Consider the following 17,900-nt stretch of genomic DNA (forward strand, 5'->3'; position numbering starts at 1 on the left):
GCGCCACATATATACATACATACATATATAATATATTTCTGCCCACAGAAAGTTGCCTATGCCACCACCTTCTTGATCAATTTTGCAGCAGAATTAAACATTCCATCTGGTCATTTAGATCCATTTATTAAAGCAGAGACTGTTCAACAGTCACTGTTGTTATTGCTTTGTTCATTGTTATGAAAAGGCAAGTGTAAAGAGCTACCGGAAATGACCAAAAATGCCGAGGAAACCAGTCTGTGGCACCCAGCCATTGCAAACCATAGTGACAGCCCCAACTTGGAGAACTCCAGTACATCTTAAAAAAAAAAAAAAAAAAAAAAAAAAAAAAAAAAAAACCTGCAAACATGGGTTACACTAGAGTACAATGCCGAACAGCACAAAGGATAGCCACAGTGACGTCATAACCTAACCCCACAAAAAAGATACCAAAACAAATTATTAGGACAAAAGAGGAAATAGCGTTTATGACAAAGCAAACTTATGTAAGTAAGAAGCCTTTAACTTTTTACGAGTTGTGCAGCCTGTCACATCTGGTGTAAAAATAACAGTATTTGATAAAATAAAAACTGCACAGCAACAGTTGCAATAAAAATGGTGGTGGGAATGATGGTATCGGGATCTTGACAACTTGCTGTGATTAATGAAAATTACCATAATTCTGGTTTATAAACTGGGATTTTTCTTTTCACAGGTTTTTAATCCTGCGGTTTATGCGGTGATGCAGCTAATTTGTGCATTTTTTTCTAATAGCCACAAGGGGACACTTGAGTGGAAAAAGGTAAGAGTGAGACCGGTCGATTATATTTGCCGAGGAAGTGACTTTAACCAGTCCAGCCCTGTTAGCGCTGTGGTAGCGTGTTACTGCCTGTCTCAGTGATTTTTACTGGTATTTTTTTTACCTGTTACCAAGGTGCTAGCCACTCTGCCTTTTGTGTCAGACATCTATTACCTATTTTACAGACAATGAAGGGGAATTTATATTTTTAAAAATGCCTCAGTTATGTCAATGAAATCTTGTGTCCTGAAAACAAAATCATAAATAAATGGTATGAGACCTTTAACTCACCCACCCCACTGTTGAACAGACAATATCACACATTGGCATGGCCACCGATTTACAGTTGCACTCAGACCTCCAATTATGTGAGTATTTTAGTGTTGTCTTAGAAGAGAATTATAACATACAAGACAAAACTTGGTTGAACTGCTAGTTTTTCTATTTGAGATAGAGCACACAATTTTTGTTTCTTGATTACTAGCCTATGATCTGGATGCTGTAGGAGTCAATTTTTCCCTGTTATGTTGGTGTGTGACAATCACAATATATATAGCTCGTGCTACCTACGCCACCGAAATCACGTGACTGACCATATTGCAGGTCAAACAAAGCATTGTTCAATGCTAAGACCGTTGAGATGAAACAAAAATATGTCTTATAGCACGACGCTCAGAGTTTTGTCCGATACCGTTAAACATTTAGAAGGTGCTAATAAACGAAGGTACATGAAAAAATGAGAGACACTTGGCATAGAGGACCCATATTTAATGCCGAAGTTGATGTTTTCGCTGATGAGAAATTGAACTGTTAATTTGCCTCCGCTTGTCTTGGACAACTGGATACACACATGGATCTGGTGAATAAGTCGTCGAGAGTTAGACAGAAAAGTTTGAAAGCATATAAAAGTCTGTACGAATACAAATACTTTGTTGGAATAAATCTGACATAGTGACAGGTTGACGGCTCGTGAACGCGGACGCGTATTTGGCTATACATTAACCTTTGCCAGAATCCGTCAATCTTTTATGCTAGTATTCAATACAAATACCAATATTTAAATAAAAGAGCCCCGGTTTTACACAAACCGCATTCATTTACTATGATTGGGGGAAAAAAAAAAAAAAAAAAAAAAAAAAAAAAAAGAGGACGGGGAGTCGGCTCCTCCGTACACAGAAGCGTATTGCGGTCACATGCACACTTCTAAACCTCTCTGCTTGATTTTTTTTTTTTTTTTAATAAATATGCATTGTTCTCAAATGAGTCAATTTGGCATCATAAATTCCTACCTGAAACTAAGTGATCGCTATACAGGCGTGTGTATTTAGTTGGGGACCAGCCATCCCGTTTAATTGCCGAAATCTATAGATCTTTTCTGGTCTTTTCAGCTGGTATGCTAAAGAATGATCTCTTTGAGTATCTGTCTCATCTGTTGTGACAACCAAGAGCACAACAGGTCTCAGGTATTGGAAATATTCTCCCACAATGTCGAGTAGCTCTGTTTGACCGGCAATATGGCGCGTGAAAATGGTGACGTCATGTCCACAAGCTCTATATAATTGTGCAAAGGTATGTGTGCGGAGGGAACGGTGTTCATGTGTATCATGTGGCTCTTAGCTGTAACACGGTAAATAATGTGGCGATTGCTCTCTGCCTGGTTTGCCACCCCTAGTATACACTTTCATTCTAATATGCCACCACCTCATACAGGTTAAAAAAAGTGTAGCCTACACTTTCATTACCATATAATAGGGGTATGTATGACTCTATATATGTACAGTTGTGCTCACATACCCTACAGTTTACATACCCTGTCAGAATTTGTGAAACATTTTTTTCCAAATATCCAAATTTAATGATAATGCTTTTCTGAAATGCTTGATAATTTAGGCACTTAATGTTTTCTTTGAAGAATTTTACCTATTTTACAAATTTTGCCTGGGTAATCAAACATATGAGCACATCTGTGTATGTTCCCATTTACTAAATAAAAACAGGGCAGTGAATTTCAAAATAAGAGCAAGTAAATTGAAAAAAAAATATTCTGTGTTCCAATAAAGTGCTTAACTTCAGAATAATTCTGTTAATTTAAATTCAAAATACAGATAATACTTAATGATTTGATCATATGGGTAGACGCAAGATCATGCATTGTAAAAATGCATTTTACATTGGTTGAAAGGTTTTCCAGAATTCTGAGGTCAACATTAGGGGTGGGTATTTTACATGGATGTGCATTATACGCAAATAATTATAGTACATTTTCACATTGGGAAAGATGAGTTCAGTAAAGAAATGAGTAAATGACTTTAGTAAATAAATAAATGTGAACAAAATTAGCAAATGATGAATAAATTTTAATAAATAGAAGAAAACCATGATAAAACAGTATTTTGCAGTTAATTGGGTTGTCTTAGTGCAATATTATAATTGATTTGGTGATCAGAAAGATTTAAGTGTGATAAACATCCACCCCAAAAATTTGACAGCTGCTCAAAGGAAGCTAAGTCCAGCATTCAATTCTTGTCGATATAATAAAATGGCCAACACTTTCTCACAGTGTACACACGGGAGAAAATAAGATCAAGCACACAGGAAGACTACCAAACAAACATGAAAAGAGAGCATGTCTCCCTTATATCTACATAGTCTCCTTTAGCCAGCTGTATGTCCTCTGCCTGTGTGACACTAAAAGCCTGATGACGTTACATCTAACCTAAACATGAGGTCAAACTCCGGATAACAAGGTCAGCCACAACTTGAGAAAGAGCTCTAGCTTCTGCTTCACTTCCTGGAACTATTGAGGACAAAAATGAATCTGAATAAAAATACAGCATCCCTAGTTTCTAAAGTTGGAGATGTTTTGACTCCTGTCGAGGCTGAGGCTAAGGGAACTGGGCCTGGGAATTTGAATTTTTGGAACACAGTAACTCTTCTGTTTCCTGCACCACTTGGAGACTTCCTTTTGACACAACAATACAAAATCTCAAATTTCAACATTTCACAAACAACAAGGCTGGACAGACTATCAGTCTTTCATTCAGCCAGAGCAGCTTTGTCCAAGGTGTGGCCCCAATGTGAAACTGAGGTTTGCGTGATCCAGTCACAATAGCCAAAACCACTCTTTCACCACTCGACGGTGAGTAAAGCATGTCTTTATTTCAGAAGATGTCCTACTGGCATCATCCAAAATATTTAGCTTCATACAAAATTTGTTTGCTCTTTGGGGAAAAAAAAAAACTAGCCAAAAGATTTTCTGATGACACTAGACACTACGATAGTAGTCTTAAAAGCTACATTTCGTACTACGTTATTGGAGCATCATTCTTCATACCAATGCTCGAAGACCATGTAACCTGATTGCATATATACTATGTTACTTTAAGGTCCAAAAGCTGACTTCACCTTGTGCCAAATGTTAACAGAAGCTAAGTAACCATAATAGCATAGCAATAAACACACTTCCAATGACAGTACCATGTACTTGTGTTGACTGAAGAGGAGTGAAATTTGGTTGCTCAAATTAATGTCTGGTACTTTAAAGGTCTAATCCAGAGGACCTATATTTTATTTATATACCACACAAAACAGCTAATTTTTCCTAAAACATTTTTGAAAAACTCTCAACACAAATTAGCGCCAAAGTGCACATTTTGTTTGGAATCTGAATGCCGCCAGTGACTGGTTCAAACCGAGGCTCTGTTGAAGCTGCTTCCGTGTTACGTCATGTACAGACAGCCCCAGTAAAGAAAATGGCTTCCTAAACAAACAGTCATACACTCTGCGAGTGGGATCTCGAGGAGATAGACAGCAGTGATGAAGAGGTTTTTATCGAATGCTCTGTGGAAGGAACTGAAGATGAGGAATTTTCTAATTATACCCATGTTCGAAAAACATCCCATGCAGGTGTAATTCAACCATATTTGTTCAAACCGGAGTTGACGAACGCAACACAAGGATGGTATTCGGCGAGACCTAACGAGGTTGACCTGGAATTTCGCACCAAAACACAGACTGGTACGTGCCTCGAGAAATCTACCGTACACCTTGTTGACAAAACAATATAATTCAAACACTTTTAAACGTCTGATGTTGCTTGCACACAACAGTGAGTCGTTTGTTGTTGTACTAGCGACTGAGTCGGCATAAAACAAAAATTGAAACCTTCGGTATTGTTCTGTGTTTAAAGATCACATCTATAACATCGTCCGTTTCTTAATTGTTGTTAAGGTAGCTTTGCATACATTCAAGTATGTCATAATGTCACTTTTTAGTCAGAAGATAATTATTGAATACATGATGGGGCTTTACACCAGAGCTGCATTATTTCAGCCTTATCTTTGCAAGCAAAAGATAGTAATGAAATACTACATTGTGCTTAAAACAAAACAAATATTTTAACTGATTGTATTTTTTTTACCCAGGTGTAAATGTAGAAATTGCCAGCCAATGCCTTCCCGGAGAGAATGCTGCTGCTGGACGGAAATTACAGAAACCACCCAGAAAATTGAATGGAACCGCCTTGGCTTGCATTAACCACGAAGGCTTTCCCCTAGTCTGTCTAAACCCATTAGTATTGGAGACAGCCTGGCATGTCTTTCAATACCATTATGGCAGAAACGCCTTCACAGTAGGACATCAAAGAAATCGCCACGTAGCGTACAGACAGTTGGTGAGGTGGTGTTGGGAGCCTCTCGGCAAGAGCAACAGTGTTGTTACACCATCATGTACCGTGCAGAGAATTCGAGTAGAATTTCCACCCCCAGGACTTGAAGATGATGCAGTGTTCACATGATTTATGCCCAGCTGATAAACATGACCCTTTTCTTTGCAAGAAAGTAATGCGTGGGTGTTGATCCTGGACTAATAATTGATGGACATTGCTGGCATTATGTGACAATTTCGACTCTAAAATGTCTTTTGTTGTTCTGGTGCAAAATTTGCCTTTTAAATTGACTCTAATTAGAGTAAGCAAAATGGTTGAAGAATTTGTGATATCATCTGTAAGTATCACAGCACTGAAAAAGTTTCAAAACCAAGTTATTTTTTTTTACAAAGAACTTAAGGTGAAACTATAATTTGTTTAGGATGGTTTTGTCAAGACTGACTTAATACAGCAACATGTTAATCAATAAACATTTGTATATGCACATACTAAATATGATCTTGTTTCATTCCATAAAATGTGATTAAGAGCTGGAGAGTTCAAATCCACAGTATGCCCCTCACCTTGCTTTCACCATGGAGGTCATGTTTACAGAGGTTCACACAAGTTGAGTAAATAATATTGAACAAACCACACTAATGCTTTACTTTAATGCATCATGCAACATGACAAACTTCTGCCACTGAAGTTCCATCAGGATAGAATTTAGTTTCAGTTTAACAAACCAGACAGTTTTTAAATCAGATTCTTCAAATTCATAATTTTTTTTTCACATTTAATTTCAACAGCTTTGATTTGAAAATCTTGAAAAATGATCCCGAGTAGCCAAATCTTTGTTTGGTTTTGTGTACTGGCTGCTGAGAGTGGTGGTGCTTGGGGGGTCAGCAGAGGGAGCCGTTATGTCCGCATCCACATAGAGGGTCCGGAGCTCTTCTTCTTCGCTTTCCACATACCCTGAAACATGGAAATTACATTACTTCATACATATGCAGATACTGCTGTCCTGGTTTACTCCTTCATCCTATAGGTTAAATCTGCAAGTGGCAAGCCTCATAGTGAAAGTCTTTCTGAAAACAAGGTTACTTCCCTTGTTGGCGTTCAAAGTTATTCTATTCAGTGGATGAATCATTTGACTATGTCAAATTTTTGTCGAGCTGTTCGATGGCCCTGACATAAACTTAACGTCATAAATGTTTTGATTTTATATTTTGACTATGTTTCCTTTGTGACGTCAACAACTGAGTTTTAGCCTAAATTCAACAGGTTTAATATTATTGCAGAGTAATTATACTTACAATATTATACTTTGATAGGGTTTTTCTTTGTGTCCTTCTGCGTTTTTTGTTTGTGGGGTGGGGCGAGCTCACCAAAAGTATAATCCTGCATTATCTTCTTCACGGTGTGATGCCCTTGTTTTGCTCTTGGAAAGGTGATGTTGAACATCAAACTGCCAGATTTGTCTTTTGCTTGAGCCCGTTGAGCATTCTCGTTGAAATTAAGTGCTGCTGAGCGTAATCTATCAAACAGAAAATTGAAAGTTAACTGATGTCTTACAGACTAATTCAGTAATTGTCATTTACTGGTTTCTCATCCCATCATATCCAAAGTCACACATCTTGGGAGGAAAGTGGTTCACAACACTGTGGTATCCCTCGATACTGGAAGTCTGTCCCACTAGAGATAGCTTCATCACATCTTTACTCAAACAGGCACTTTCAATGATGTCTGCCAGCTCTTGGTACTCACTTGACCCTACATCAGATACACAACTTCTGATAATTGGTTTAAACTGACAATTATGGATATGACAAGCAAGTGAATTATACATAGTTTTTTTTATCCAGAAAAACAAGCAAATAATCTAAATTTCAGGGAATTTGCCACTGCTAACATTTCGGTTTTTATAAGCTCGTCTTTTAGGTTTAGGGTTACAATTCTCATTGTCTGGTGAAAGGCACAAGTGGATAGTTGGACAGGCACACGGTAGTAACCTTGGCTTTCTGCAAGATAAAACAAAAAACATTCATATTTTCAATTTGGAATATTTTGTCAGATCAGAGTAATGTCCATTGTTTACAGCACATTCTTCACGTTATTTACATGCATTTAGCCTATATTATAATGCACTGAACACTGGAGAGCACACACTGCTGTCGTCGAATTTGAGGAAGACCTCAGCGTCAACTGTACACTAACTTTATATACTGTCCAAATTTCGTCACCTCCTAAACATCACATTGTATTTACATTTAAAACTAATACTAAACAATTGAACATGGATATAATTGAACATGGACATACTTACCTGCTAGCGAAGCCAAGTGAACGCTGTGCGGGTTTTCTAAGCAGTCCTCCGTGAAATACTTGGAACATAACACTATCGACTTTGACTTGTAACTCCAATGCGCCCGCTTTGTCTTCACAAACCTGGTCCATATCTTGCCTATCCATTCGTTTTTCGGCCATTCATGTAAGCTGACTCAGTCAGCGTTTGTCGCAGAACAGCCAGATGCAACACAGTTCCTCACCATGTTTGCTAGCTTTTTCACTCTCTGACTAAATGTTGCCTGGACGTGATGTTAGATTCCTAAACGACATTTGGAACAAAATCTTGAGACAGACTTTGATGCTAATTTATTTCATTTCCGTTGTGTTTAGAATTTTTTAAATATGTTTTAATGAAATTTTAGCTTCATTTGTATGATAGACAAATCAAATACATTTCCTCTGGATTAGACCTTTAAGGGAGAATTAAAGGACAGTCACTATCTGAGACAGAGAGAAAAATAAGGGAGGAAGTCACAGATTTGTTGTTGCGCTAATATTTTATATTTTTCTTGTGTATTCATCTATCCATTTTCTACCGCTTTTCTGGGTCCGCTACTTTCTTTTTCACGGCAAAGTTCAGATGTATCAAGAGGTAAATGTGTGGTGCCTCATGCCAACTTCACGCCTGGCATACGCACATTTCTACAGCTTTTGGCGATTTTGTGACACTTGGAGGTGATACTAAGAAACTTGTAGAATAAATCAGCACAGAGACAGATGCACAATTACCACTGGTGAACAATCCATGCCCAACAATATATGATTTCAACAATGTAGAAGAGGCAAGGACTTGGAATTTACTTGGTAACCAGATTATTTAGTCAATTACTGATATTTGTGAGGACACCTATTCATTGATCAAGTTGATCAATTATGATGCCTATTGTCCTCACATCTCTTCCGACTCCAGCACATGCACTGAAAGAAGGGTCTTTTGAATTTACATACTGTGAACATTATAATGACAGATTTGGTTTAAGAGGGGTAAATTAATTTTAACACATTTTAATCATGTTCAACTGATGTACATGTTCAAATTAAGTAAATTCAAAGGACCTTTTTTTAACAGGGGTAAGGACATGATCAGGCAGGCAAGCAGCAGCAGCCAGTCGTTGGAACATAATTGCGTTAGAGATGCTGGGGATGCCGGAGGAGACACCAGGAATTGTGGACGCTTCCTGTGACTCCAGCACATGCATGGGAAAAAGACTGCATTTTAAATGTACTTCATTTTAATGTGTACATTGGTTGCACAATGAAAAATGAAAATAAATACATAACTCAAGACACTGTGCGTCAGTGCGGGGAATACTTCGAAGACCTCAAAATCCACCGACACGCCTTTCCATGTGTGAGTGTGGGTGCTCAGAGGGGGCTTTCCTATCTCCAGGGTTGACGTCACCGAGGTGGTTAAATAGCTCCTCCGTGGCGAAGCCCTAGGAATGGATGAGATTTGTCCAGCGTTCCTCAAGGTTCTGGATGTTGTCCGGCTGTCCTGGTTAACACACCTCTGCAACAGTGTGTGAACATCGGGGACAGTGCCTCTGGATTGGCAGACCGCGGTGGCGGTCCCCCTTTTTAAGAAGGGTTACCCAGAGGCTGTGTTCCAACTACAGGGGGCTCACAATCCTCACCCTGCCTGATAAGGTCTATTCGGGGATATTGGACAGCAGGTTCGAAAGGGATGTGGAACGTCAGATTCAGGAGGAGGAATGTTGTTTTCGTCCAGGCCGTGGAACTGTGGGCCAGCTCTACACCCTCAGCAGGATCCTCGAGGGTGCATGGTAGTCTGCCCAACCAGTCTACATGTGTTTTGTGGACTTGGAGAAGGTTTCAACCATGTCCCTCAGGAGAGTCCTGTAGTGGGAGGCATTCGGGAATATGGGGTACCGAACCCGATTATATGTGCTGTTCAGTCCCTTTATGACCAGTGTCAGAGTTTGGTTCGCACTGTCAGCAGTAAGTTGGATTCGTTTTGGGTGAGAGTTGGCCTCCGCCAAGGATGCCCTTTGTCACCAACGGAATGACTTTTATGGAAAGAATTTCTAGACGCAGCCAAGGCATAGAGGGGTCTGGTTTGGTGATTTCAGTATTGCATTTCTTCTTATTCCAAATTATGTGGTTCTGTTGGCTTTATCAAGCCGTGAACGCCATCTCTCACCGGAGCAGTTTGCAGCAGAGCGTGATGCGGCTGGGTTTAGAATCGGCAACTCCAAATCTGAGACTATGGTCTTCAAATGGAAAAGCATGGCCTCTTGGACGCCTCCCTGGTGAAGTTTTCCAGGTACTCTCGACCAGGAGGACACCCCAGGGATGAACCACGACACAGAGCAAGGACTACATCTCAGTTGACCTGGCAACGCCTTGGGATAGCACTGGAAGAGCTGGATGAAGGGGCTTTGGAAAGGGAAGTCTAGGTGTCCCTGCTAAAGCTACTGCGTGTGTGACCCAACCTCAGATAAGCGGTAGAAGCTGGATGGGGTTCACACAGGTACTCAAAGCAAAGATTTTATCAAACTATAAAGACATGACAATATGATGGGGAGTTGAATGTAGACCTACACCCAATGAATATATTTTCTACTCCAGTATCTTACTGAAAATTGAATATTTGTAGAAACTATGTTCTTGCTTGGTTAAAGAGGAATTATCCAGACAAAGTAGAAAGAAAGACCTTTCACTTAACAGGACTAATTGGTTTCCTTTTATATATAATCAATGGCTTTTATTTCTTAAATTCACAATCCATAAAAAGTAAGGCTTTTTGTTTAAAAAAAAAACCCACTTTGTATTCTTACTTAATCAGCTAGCATTTGTCACGACCCATCGGAACGGAGGTAGGACCCAAATGCAGGATTCAGGAGATGCAAGGTAGTTCGGGGAAAAACGTTTATTATTATAAGGTGGGGATCAGGCAGGCAGTCAGGTGCAGCAGCGGTAGTTGGGACGTCGGGCGGAGAGAGGAGTTCAGCGGGCAGGCAGGAGTCGGTACACGGGAGAACGAGCAAAGCAGGGAGGAGTATCAAAGGAGTCAGGCTTACGGGGTCGGTCGGAGAACAGGCGAAGGTCGGTACACACGGGTTGACGATCAGGGATACTAGAGTGCTAGAACGGGACATGAACCTCAACGAACTGGCGGAGAATCAGTCGTCACCGGGTCCTATATATACAGGAGATGATCAGCCCGCAGGTGTGTGCCTCCCAATTAGCGCGGCCGCGCAGACAGCCGCACAGCCCGGGCTGGAGCAGCAGGATCATGACAGTACCCCCCCCTCTAAGGCACGTCTGGGAGCCGTGCCTAAACAAAAGAAATACAGAGACAATAATTAACACATCCAGGGGCGGGCAGAAGGGGGTTCCTTCTTCCTGTATCAACCATCACCAATGGCGGACGACGCCGGTGGTAGAGGAGGTTTTCGCGGAGGCTTTGGTGACTGTGGCCGCGGCCCCGCGGCGCCCGAGGCGGGAAGGCCGAGGACAAGGAATGGGTGCCCGTCACCAAGCTGGGGCGCCTGGTTAAGAACATGAAGATCAAGTCCCTGGAGGAGATCTATCTCTACTCGTTGCCCATCAAGGAGTCTGTCATCATCGACTTCTTCTTGGGTTCTGGTTTGAAAGACGAGGTGCTGAAGATCATGCCTGTCCAGAAGCAGACCAAGGCCAGTCAGCGCACCAGGTTCAAGGCCTTCGTCGCCATCGGCGACTACAACGGCCACGTGGGCTTGGGGGTCAAGTGCTCCAAGGAGGTGCCCACGGCCTCCGGGGCGCCATCATCCTGGCCAAGCTGTCCATCGTGCCCTTCAGACGGGGCTACTGGGGAAAAAAGATCGGCAAGCCCCACACGGTGCCCTGCAAGGTGACGGGTCGCTGCGGTTCTGTGCTGGTGCGGCTCATCCCCGCGCCCCGCGGCACCGGCATTGTGTCGGCTCTCGTGCCCAAGAAGCTGCTCATGATGGCTGGTATCGATGACTGCTACTCCTCCGCCAGGGGGTGCACCGCCACCCTCGGCAACTTTGCCAAGGCCATCTTTGACGCAATCTCAAAGACTTACAAGCTACATGACCCCTGACCTTTGGAAGCAGACCGTCTTCACCAAGTCTCCCTACCGAGAGTTCACCGACCACCTGGCAAAGACTCACACCCGAGTGTCGGTGCAGAGAGGCCAGGCCATCCAGGCGGCAACCAGGATTTTAGAATTGTGTGACAATATTGGGTTCAAGGGTGTGGAATTATGACTTTAGTCCAGCTGATTAGGAATAAGACAAACACTGTTTTGGACTGCTAGAGGTTTTGGAAGTCATCAATTTGTTTTGTTTAATATGAAGAAACCTTGACAGAAAACAAACATTTCCTTCATCTCCCTGCACCAAAACCCTGCTCTGTTGAGGTATGTGATTAGTGATCCATTTTACTCTTATTTCTCTGTGGCCACACACCCCATGTTTTTCCCCTACTTTGTTTTTTCAATGTAGAGATCATCATGTTGGCTATATGTACTGTGACTACACTAAACAAAAAGCACTCTGTACGTAACACTATGGTCGCGTAATGCTGCCCTTGTCACAGTAATAAACAAAGCACAGATTCAACAGTACTCACAAGCTAAAGAGAGACTTTGCAGCCCACAGGGCTAAAGTTATGTTAAAGTACACTAAAAGCCTCTTCATACTGGTGCATGCAGCGACTGCGCGGACATCACTGCAGCTCTCCTGCGTGTAGTTTACCTTTATATTGCAGCGCAACCCACGCTTAGTTTTAAAAATGTGCTGCAGTTTTCTCCAAGTCAGAGGTGTTGATAATAGCTGGTGTTGGCTAGGACAACGCAACATGGAATATCCTCAGCATATTTTTGTAATTTCCAGTAGCTGTTTTTTGTTCACGTAATGAGGAACAAAACAACAACCATGGCGAACATGAAAGAGAATGGACCAAAATCACTAGATGATACATTTCATTATGCTGCAAAATCCATTGTGAAAGCGGTGGCATGGGTGGTATGTCGAGCCGGGAGGAATCGGGAGTACCTCAACACAGCATGTGACTAAAACAGGCCAATCACAAGGCATGAGCTCCGGTGGCTTTCCCCACGCAGACACTTTTTTTGACATGTGCTTTGCAGGCTACACACAAGCTATGCAGAGGTGCTGCGTGGGACAATCGGTAGGTCACGAGATGCAATGCAGGCGTGGTTGACCACACAAGTTTTAAGTGGCCTTAACATGAATGTTAATTTCACCTTTGTGCACGTGCAAAGGAGAGTCACCTCCATATTTGTCCGCTTACATGCACGGCCCCTCTCCATTCTACGGCAAGATTGTAGTAAAACAATATGGACTAGTTACAGCTACGTCGAGTTATGTTGCAAGTATATCTGTAAGTGTAGACATTAGCTATTGTTAGCTACCTATGTTAGCTGAATAAATAACAATCAAGTCACAGTTCAGTGTTTTAGCTAAAGATAGCCAATCACATTAGCTGAATAAATGATACTATAGAGTCATGGTTCCGTGTTTTGTGTGTGTGAACAGAGAGGCGCACATGTGTCAGGGATGAGAATGACCAATTTAGAAAAACACTGAAAATGGACAATCGGTAGGTCACGAGATGCAATGCGGGCGTTGTCGACCAGACAAGTTTTAAGTGGCCTTAACATGAATGTTAATTTCACCTTTGTGCATGTGCAGAGGAGAGTCACCTCCATATTTGTCCGCTTACATGCATGGCACCTCTCCACTCTATGGCAAGATTGTAGTAAAACAATATGGACTAGTTACAGCTATGTCGAGTTATGATGCAAGTATATCTGTAAGTGTAGACATTAGTTATTGTTAGCTACCTATGTTAGCTGAATAAATAACTATCAAGTCACAGTTCAGTGTTTTAGCTAAAGATAGCCAATCACATTAGCTGAATAAATGACACTATGGAGTCATGGTTCCGTGTTTTGTGTGTGTGAACAGAGAGGCGCACATGTGTCAGGAATGAGAATGACCAATTTAGAAAAACACTGAAAATGTCCACCTTGGGGGCGGCGGGGTGTACCCCCCTTTGGGCACGAAAATTCTTTATAAAACACACTTTAAATGGTGACCTCTGGTTACTTCTAACAGTGTAAATACAGGGCAATCATAATATTTTGAAAACTTAAAATATGAGTCTAAACCAAAATAATTTTGCCAAACTTCAGACATAAAAATGTAGACAGTGAAATTTATATCAAATGGGCTACTGCACTTACAAGTTATACTTCAGAAATAAGTACAAATGTAATTTGTTTATATATATATATATATGCGAGAGAGAGAGAGAGAGAGAGAGAGAGAGAGAGAGAGAGATCATGAAATATAAAAGTGAGCGATAAAATGCGTGATCTACAGGGGGAGGCTACAGATAGGCCTAATTGTATTAACAGTTGTCAATTATATAATATTTGATAAATTTACGTGCAACTTACCTTTGTGTTTCCTGGTTTGGATATGCTCCTGGATAAGTGCACACTACTTTGCCAGGAACGTCCACTTTTTGCATGTGTCGGTTGATAGCGTTTTCGTTCCTATCTGCACAGTTACACTTTTTTCAAGCCATGCCCATCTGAAACACTTTTTTAACCCATGGTTTTTATCAATTTCCCTGGCACGATCTTCATCTTTTTGCTCCAAGACTTTCACCATACTGGAAAACATGCAGACCGCTAAAATATGCGTACATACATCTATAAGTTATATCTATGCCGTAGACAACAGAATGCTTCTCGAAGAAATGTTAGAATGAAAATACCGATGAAATACCGCAAAATTGCTGGCGGAAATCGAAATGTCATTATTATAAACACCAAATTTAATGCAAACAGATAGTAATGCCGTAACCAGGTAGCAATGCCGTTTTCCGCTATCACAGCTGAGACTAATTTCTCGACGAGCATTGCCGATAGATGCTGGCGGTCTTGATCACAGACTCACCCCGCATCAAGTCGTTTCACAACAATGAACTTTTCAGCTAAAAAAAAACTCAGAATTCTGCAAATCTGCGGAAAATTCTCATCCCTGATGAGTAAAGTTTTGGAAGTGACTCCAAACTGCCCGCATACACTCTTGCCTTTGTCTCTCGTGTCCTGTGAAGCATCGTCATACTTGGCGGAAAGAATGTTTTATATTGTATCAAATGGGTGTTTATTCGTCTTACATTTCAGTTTAATGTTTGATCTCACTTTTGCCATTTATCGTTTTTCTCACTCGCTTCTCAATTTGGATTTGCATTTTACAACCATGCGTTCCGTTCACTCAAGTGAATCGCTTCACTTCCACATCTATGCATCAGTGACAAATGTGTTACGTCACATAGGTTCCCACATAGTTTCTTGGTAGGACACACCCTACTGCAACATGATTGGCTGCTGTGTCGCGTGAAGGGCAGGCTATGCAGATGTAACAAAATGACCAAAACAAAGAAGTTTGTTCAACTTTAGGGCTAGGATGGGGGCTTAAGGCGGTTTCGGAATGAGTTAAGGTTAGGATTAGAGTGGGTGAAGTGGGAAACATTAGTTACACCACCTTTAAGTCACATTATGTAACCCCCCACCCCTCCTCCACCCCGTCTGGAAGCAGTAGGGCACATTCTACAGGGATACAACAACCAATCATAGTACAGCAGTGCATGTCCTGGGGTCAGTAATATTGGAGCCAGGAGTGTCCTGCCTTGAAACTAGGCTTCTGTCTTTACAACAGTCTCCTTAGTAAAAGTGATTTGCAGTTTTGCTTTTCAACATTTTTCGAGGTGTAAAATGTGAATTTTGACTCCAAACTGCGAGGTGAGACAGCTTAATTCCAGCACTGCCAATATAAAAAATAATATTGTTCCACAAGGGTCACTATATATCAGTTAGGCTGTGTCAGCCACAGGTCCAGTCGATTTACATTGCACTCCTTCCTCTAGCGATGCAAACTGTACATTTCCCTTTCAAGCAGCGGGCACACAGTAGGCATGCTCCGTCCAAATGTAAGAGAGACTGTGCATTGTTCCTACTGGTCATATTGGGTATGTTATCAGCTTCATCAATCCTAATATTCCGCCTTACATTGTATTGCACAGCTCTGTTTATTTGGATACAGACCCTAACTATGAAAACATTGCCTTTCTCCCAAATGGGGCACAAATACACGGAAAGCAATAATAATGACAGAGGTAGAAAGTGTGCATAAAAATAGGGCAAAGAAGTAAATGAGTGGCTAAAGGGGAAGAAAACAGTAAACAATCAAAATGTACGTATGACAAGCTAAGGCAACATTTGCAGTATTTTCCTGTCAGCCATGTTGTTTCATGCTACTGTGGACAAAACGGGATGGTTGTGAGACAATGTGGGGGACAAGACGGACAAACGTGACAGACCATGATTGCTGTGGATGCCCGTTGAGATGTTTAAATTTAAACCATTTGCTCTGGCAGCCACAGTGGATATGAGAAACACAGTTGGCTTTAGTAAAACAGGGGGCACGCAAGTAAAGATGAAAATACTTAATAGGATTTATCAAAAATTGACAGTAAACATTATTATGCTTCATTGCATCATTTAAGGTATTCTACTTGAGAATACTCCTCATGCTACTAGTGATCTAGGGCTAGTTATTTGCAAAGCTGCATATATTTCCTATAGGAAATAACATCCATACTGAAGATAATATAGTCAGTCGGGCAGTCCACCACCAACTTCATGATCCCACAGTGAGACCCCTGCAGTACATCCCATTCTGTTATTCTAAAGCAGTCTTTCTGAATCTGCTGTTTCCAAAGATGACCTCCTGAATGAGTTGGTCCCAGTGGTTAATCACACCCTTGTTTTGGAGAACGTGTGGTCCGCTTTCTCCAGTGCAGGCGGTGGAATGGCACTGTATGGATCTTTAAAGGCCAACTGAACCCCAAATTTTGGGAGACAAGAATATGTTGCACCTGCCAATTATAGTCAAAACACGTTCGTAGAATGAGAATTAAAATCATTTTTATAATTTAAACAAATTGGATTTCTATAATCTTTGTGTTACTTTCAGAGAGGGCCACCATTTGACAATATCACCTTCTCCTGTTGATCGGAAAGAGCGTGACAATTACTCTCATGCATTGCCTCCACTATATAACGAATGTCACATGACCAAACCCAGAAAAAAATGTTAGGAGGCTCCATTTGTATGTTGTGACACGGAGCACAATTATGAGTTGATAACATGATGGTTTCAACCTGAACTTGCAAAAAAAAAATGTTTCACCCCATTTTGCTAATCTACATAGGGGTCTGCCCACCTTCCATGTTTCACAGGGTTTGGCAAATCTGGATGAAGTAGTTGAGCTATAGTGAAGTATCGACATGTTAGCATCTGGGATACTAGCCTTAGCCATGGCAAAACGCAGTTAACTGCAATCTCTTAGGATCTTGTCATTTTTTTGTTTTGTTTTTTTTAACCGGCGTAGCCAGTCTGTTGATCTTATTGAATTCCATATCGATAGCCATGAAACATCTGTACAATAGATAAGATATATAGTGGAAACTAAAAATGTAACTAAAACCTGATCTACACTGAATAAAAAAAGTCAACATAACCCCAGTTTAAATATTTCTCCTCTCAAAAAGGTGCCATCTTTTTCCCCAAATGGGCAGTCCAGGTTATAGATCACAAAAATAAAAGAAATTTGAAATGATTTATCATGCCTTCTTTCTACATATTATAAAAATGTGGCATTCAAATAGAGGGGTGTAGACTTTGTATTTAGACTGTTAAAACTAAACCAAACAACAACAAAATCCACTAGCAGGGTTGACACTATCGTCTGCACCAGAAGAGAAACTTCAAAAGTTTAAGCAGCTATTCCCTGAGTCTCATTTTAAGGTTGGTGGGGCATAAAACCATGAACATTTTGAGAGCGGAGAAGGGTTAACGGCTTGAAAATTTTGAATGTATGTACTATGTACTTCTCACCTGCCAGAGCGTCCTGAGCCTCAAAGAAAGTACTGAGTCCTCCTTTTACATAGGCCAGACTCCCCTCATTCTTCTTATTGGCCTGCTTTTTCAGATTGGTGGCAGCAATCTTTAACTGCTCGAAACTAGGAAACGACAACAAAAAAATATATTTTTCATTAAC

The 17,900-nt window shown here is 41.0% G+C and overlaps 1 protein-coding gene and 1 pseudogene across 2 annotated transcripts in view; one reads left to right on the forward strand and one right to left on the reverse strand.

Moving 5' to 3' along the window:
- The window catches only part of exoc2 (exocyst complex component 2), a 138,633-nt gene that overhangs the window by 75,410 nt on the left and 45,323 nt on the right, over nucleotides 1–17,900 (reverse strand). For both annotated transcript variants that reach the window (XM_061825769.1, XM_061825767.1), the window contains exon 6: nucleotides 17,738–17,862. In XM_061825769.1, coding sequence (XP_061681753.1) covers nucleotides 17,738–17,862 — 125 coding nt within the window. The remainder of the gene's footprint in view (nucleotides 1–17,737; nucleotides 17,863–17,900) is intronic.
- LOC133503821 (small ribosomal subunit protein uS5-like) lies at nucleotides 6,970–13,719 on the forward strand (annotated as a pseudogene).

This window comes from Syngnathoides biaculeatus, chromosome 7, assembly GCF_019802595.1.
Source record: "Syngnathoides biaculeatus isolate LvHL_M chromosome 7, ASM1980259v1, whole genome shotgun sequence".
In the NCBI taxonomy this organism is placed as follows: Eukaryota; Metazoa; Chordata; class Actinopteri; order Syngnathiformes; family Syngnathidae; genus Syngnathoides; species Syngnathoides biaculeatus.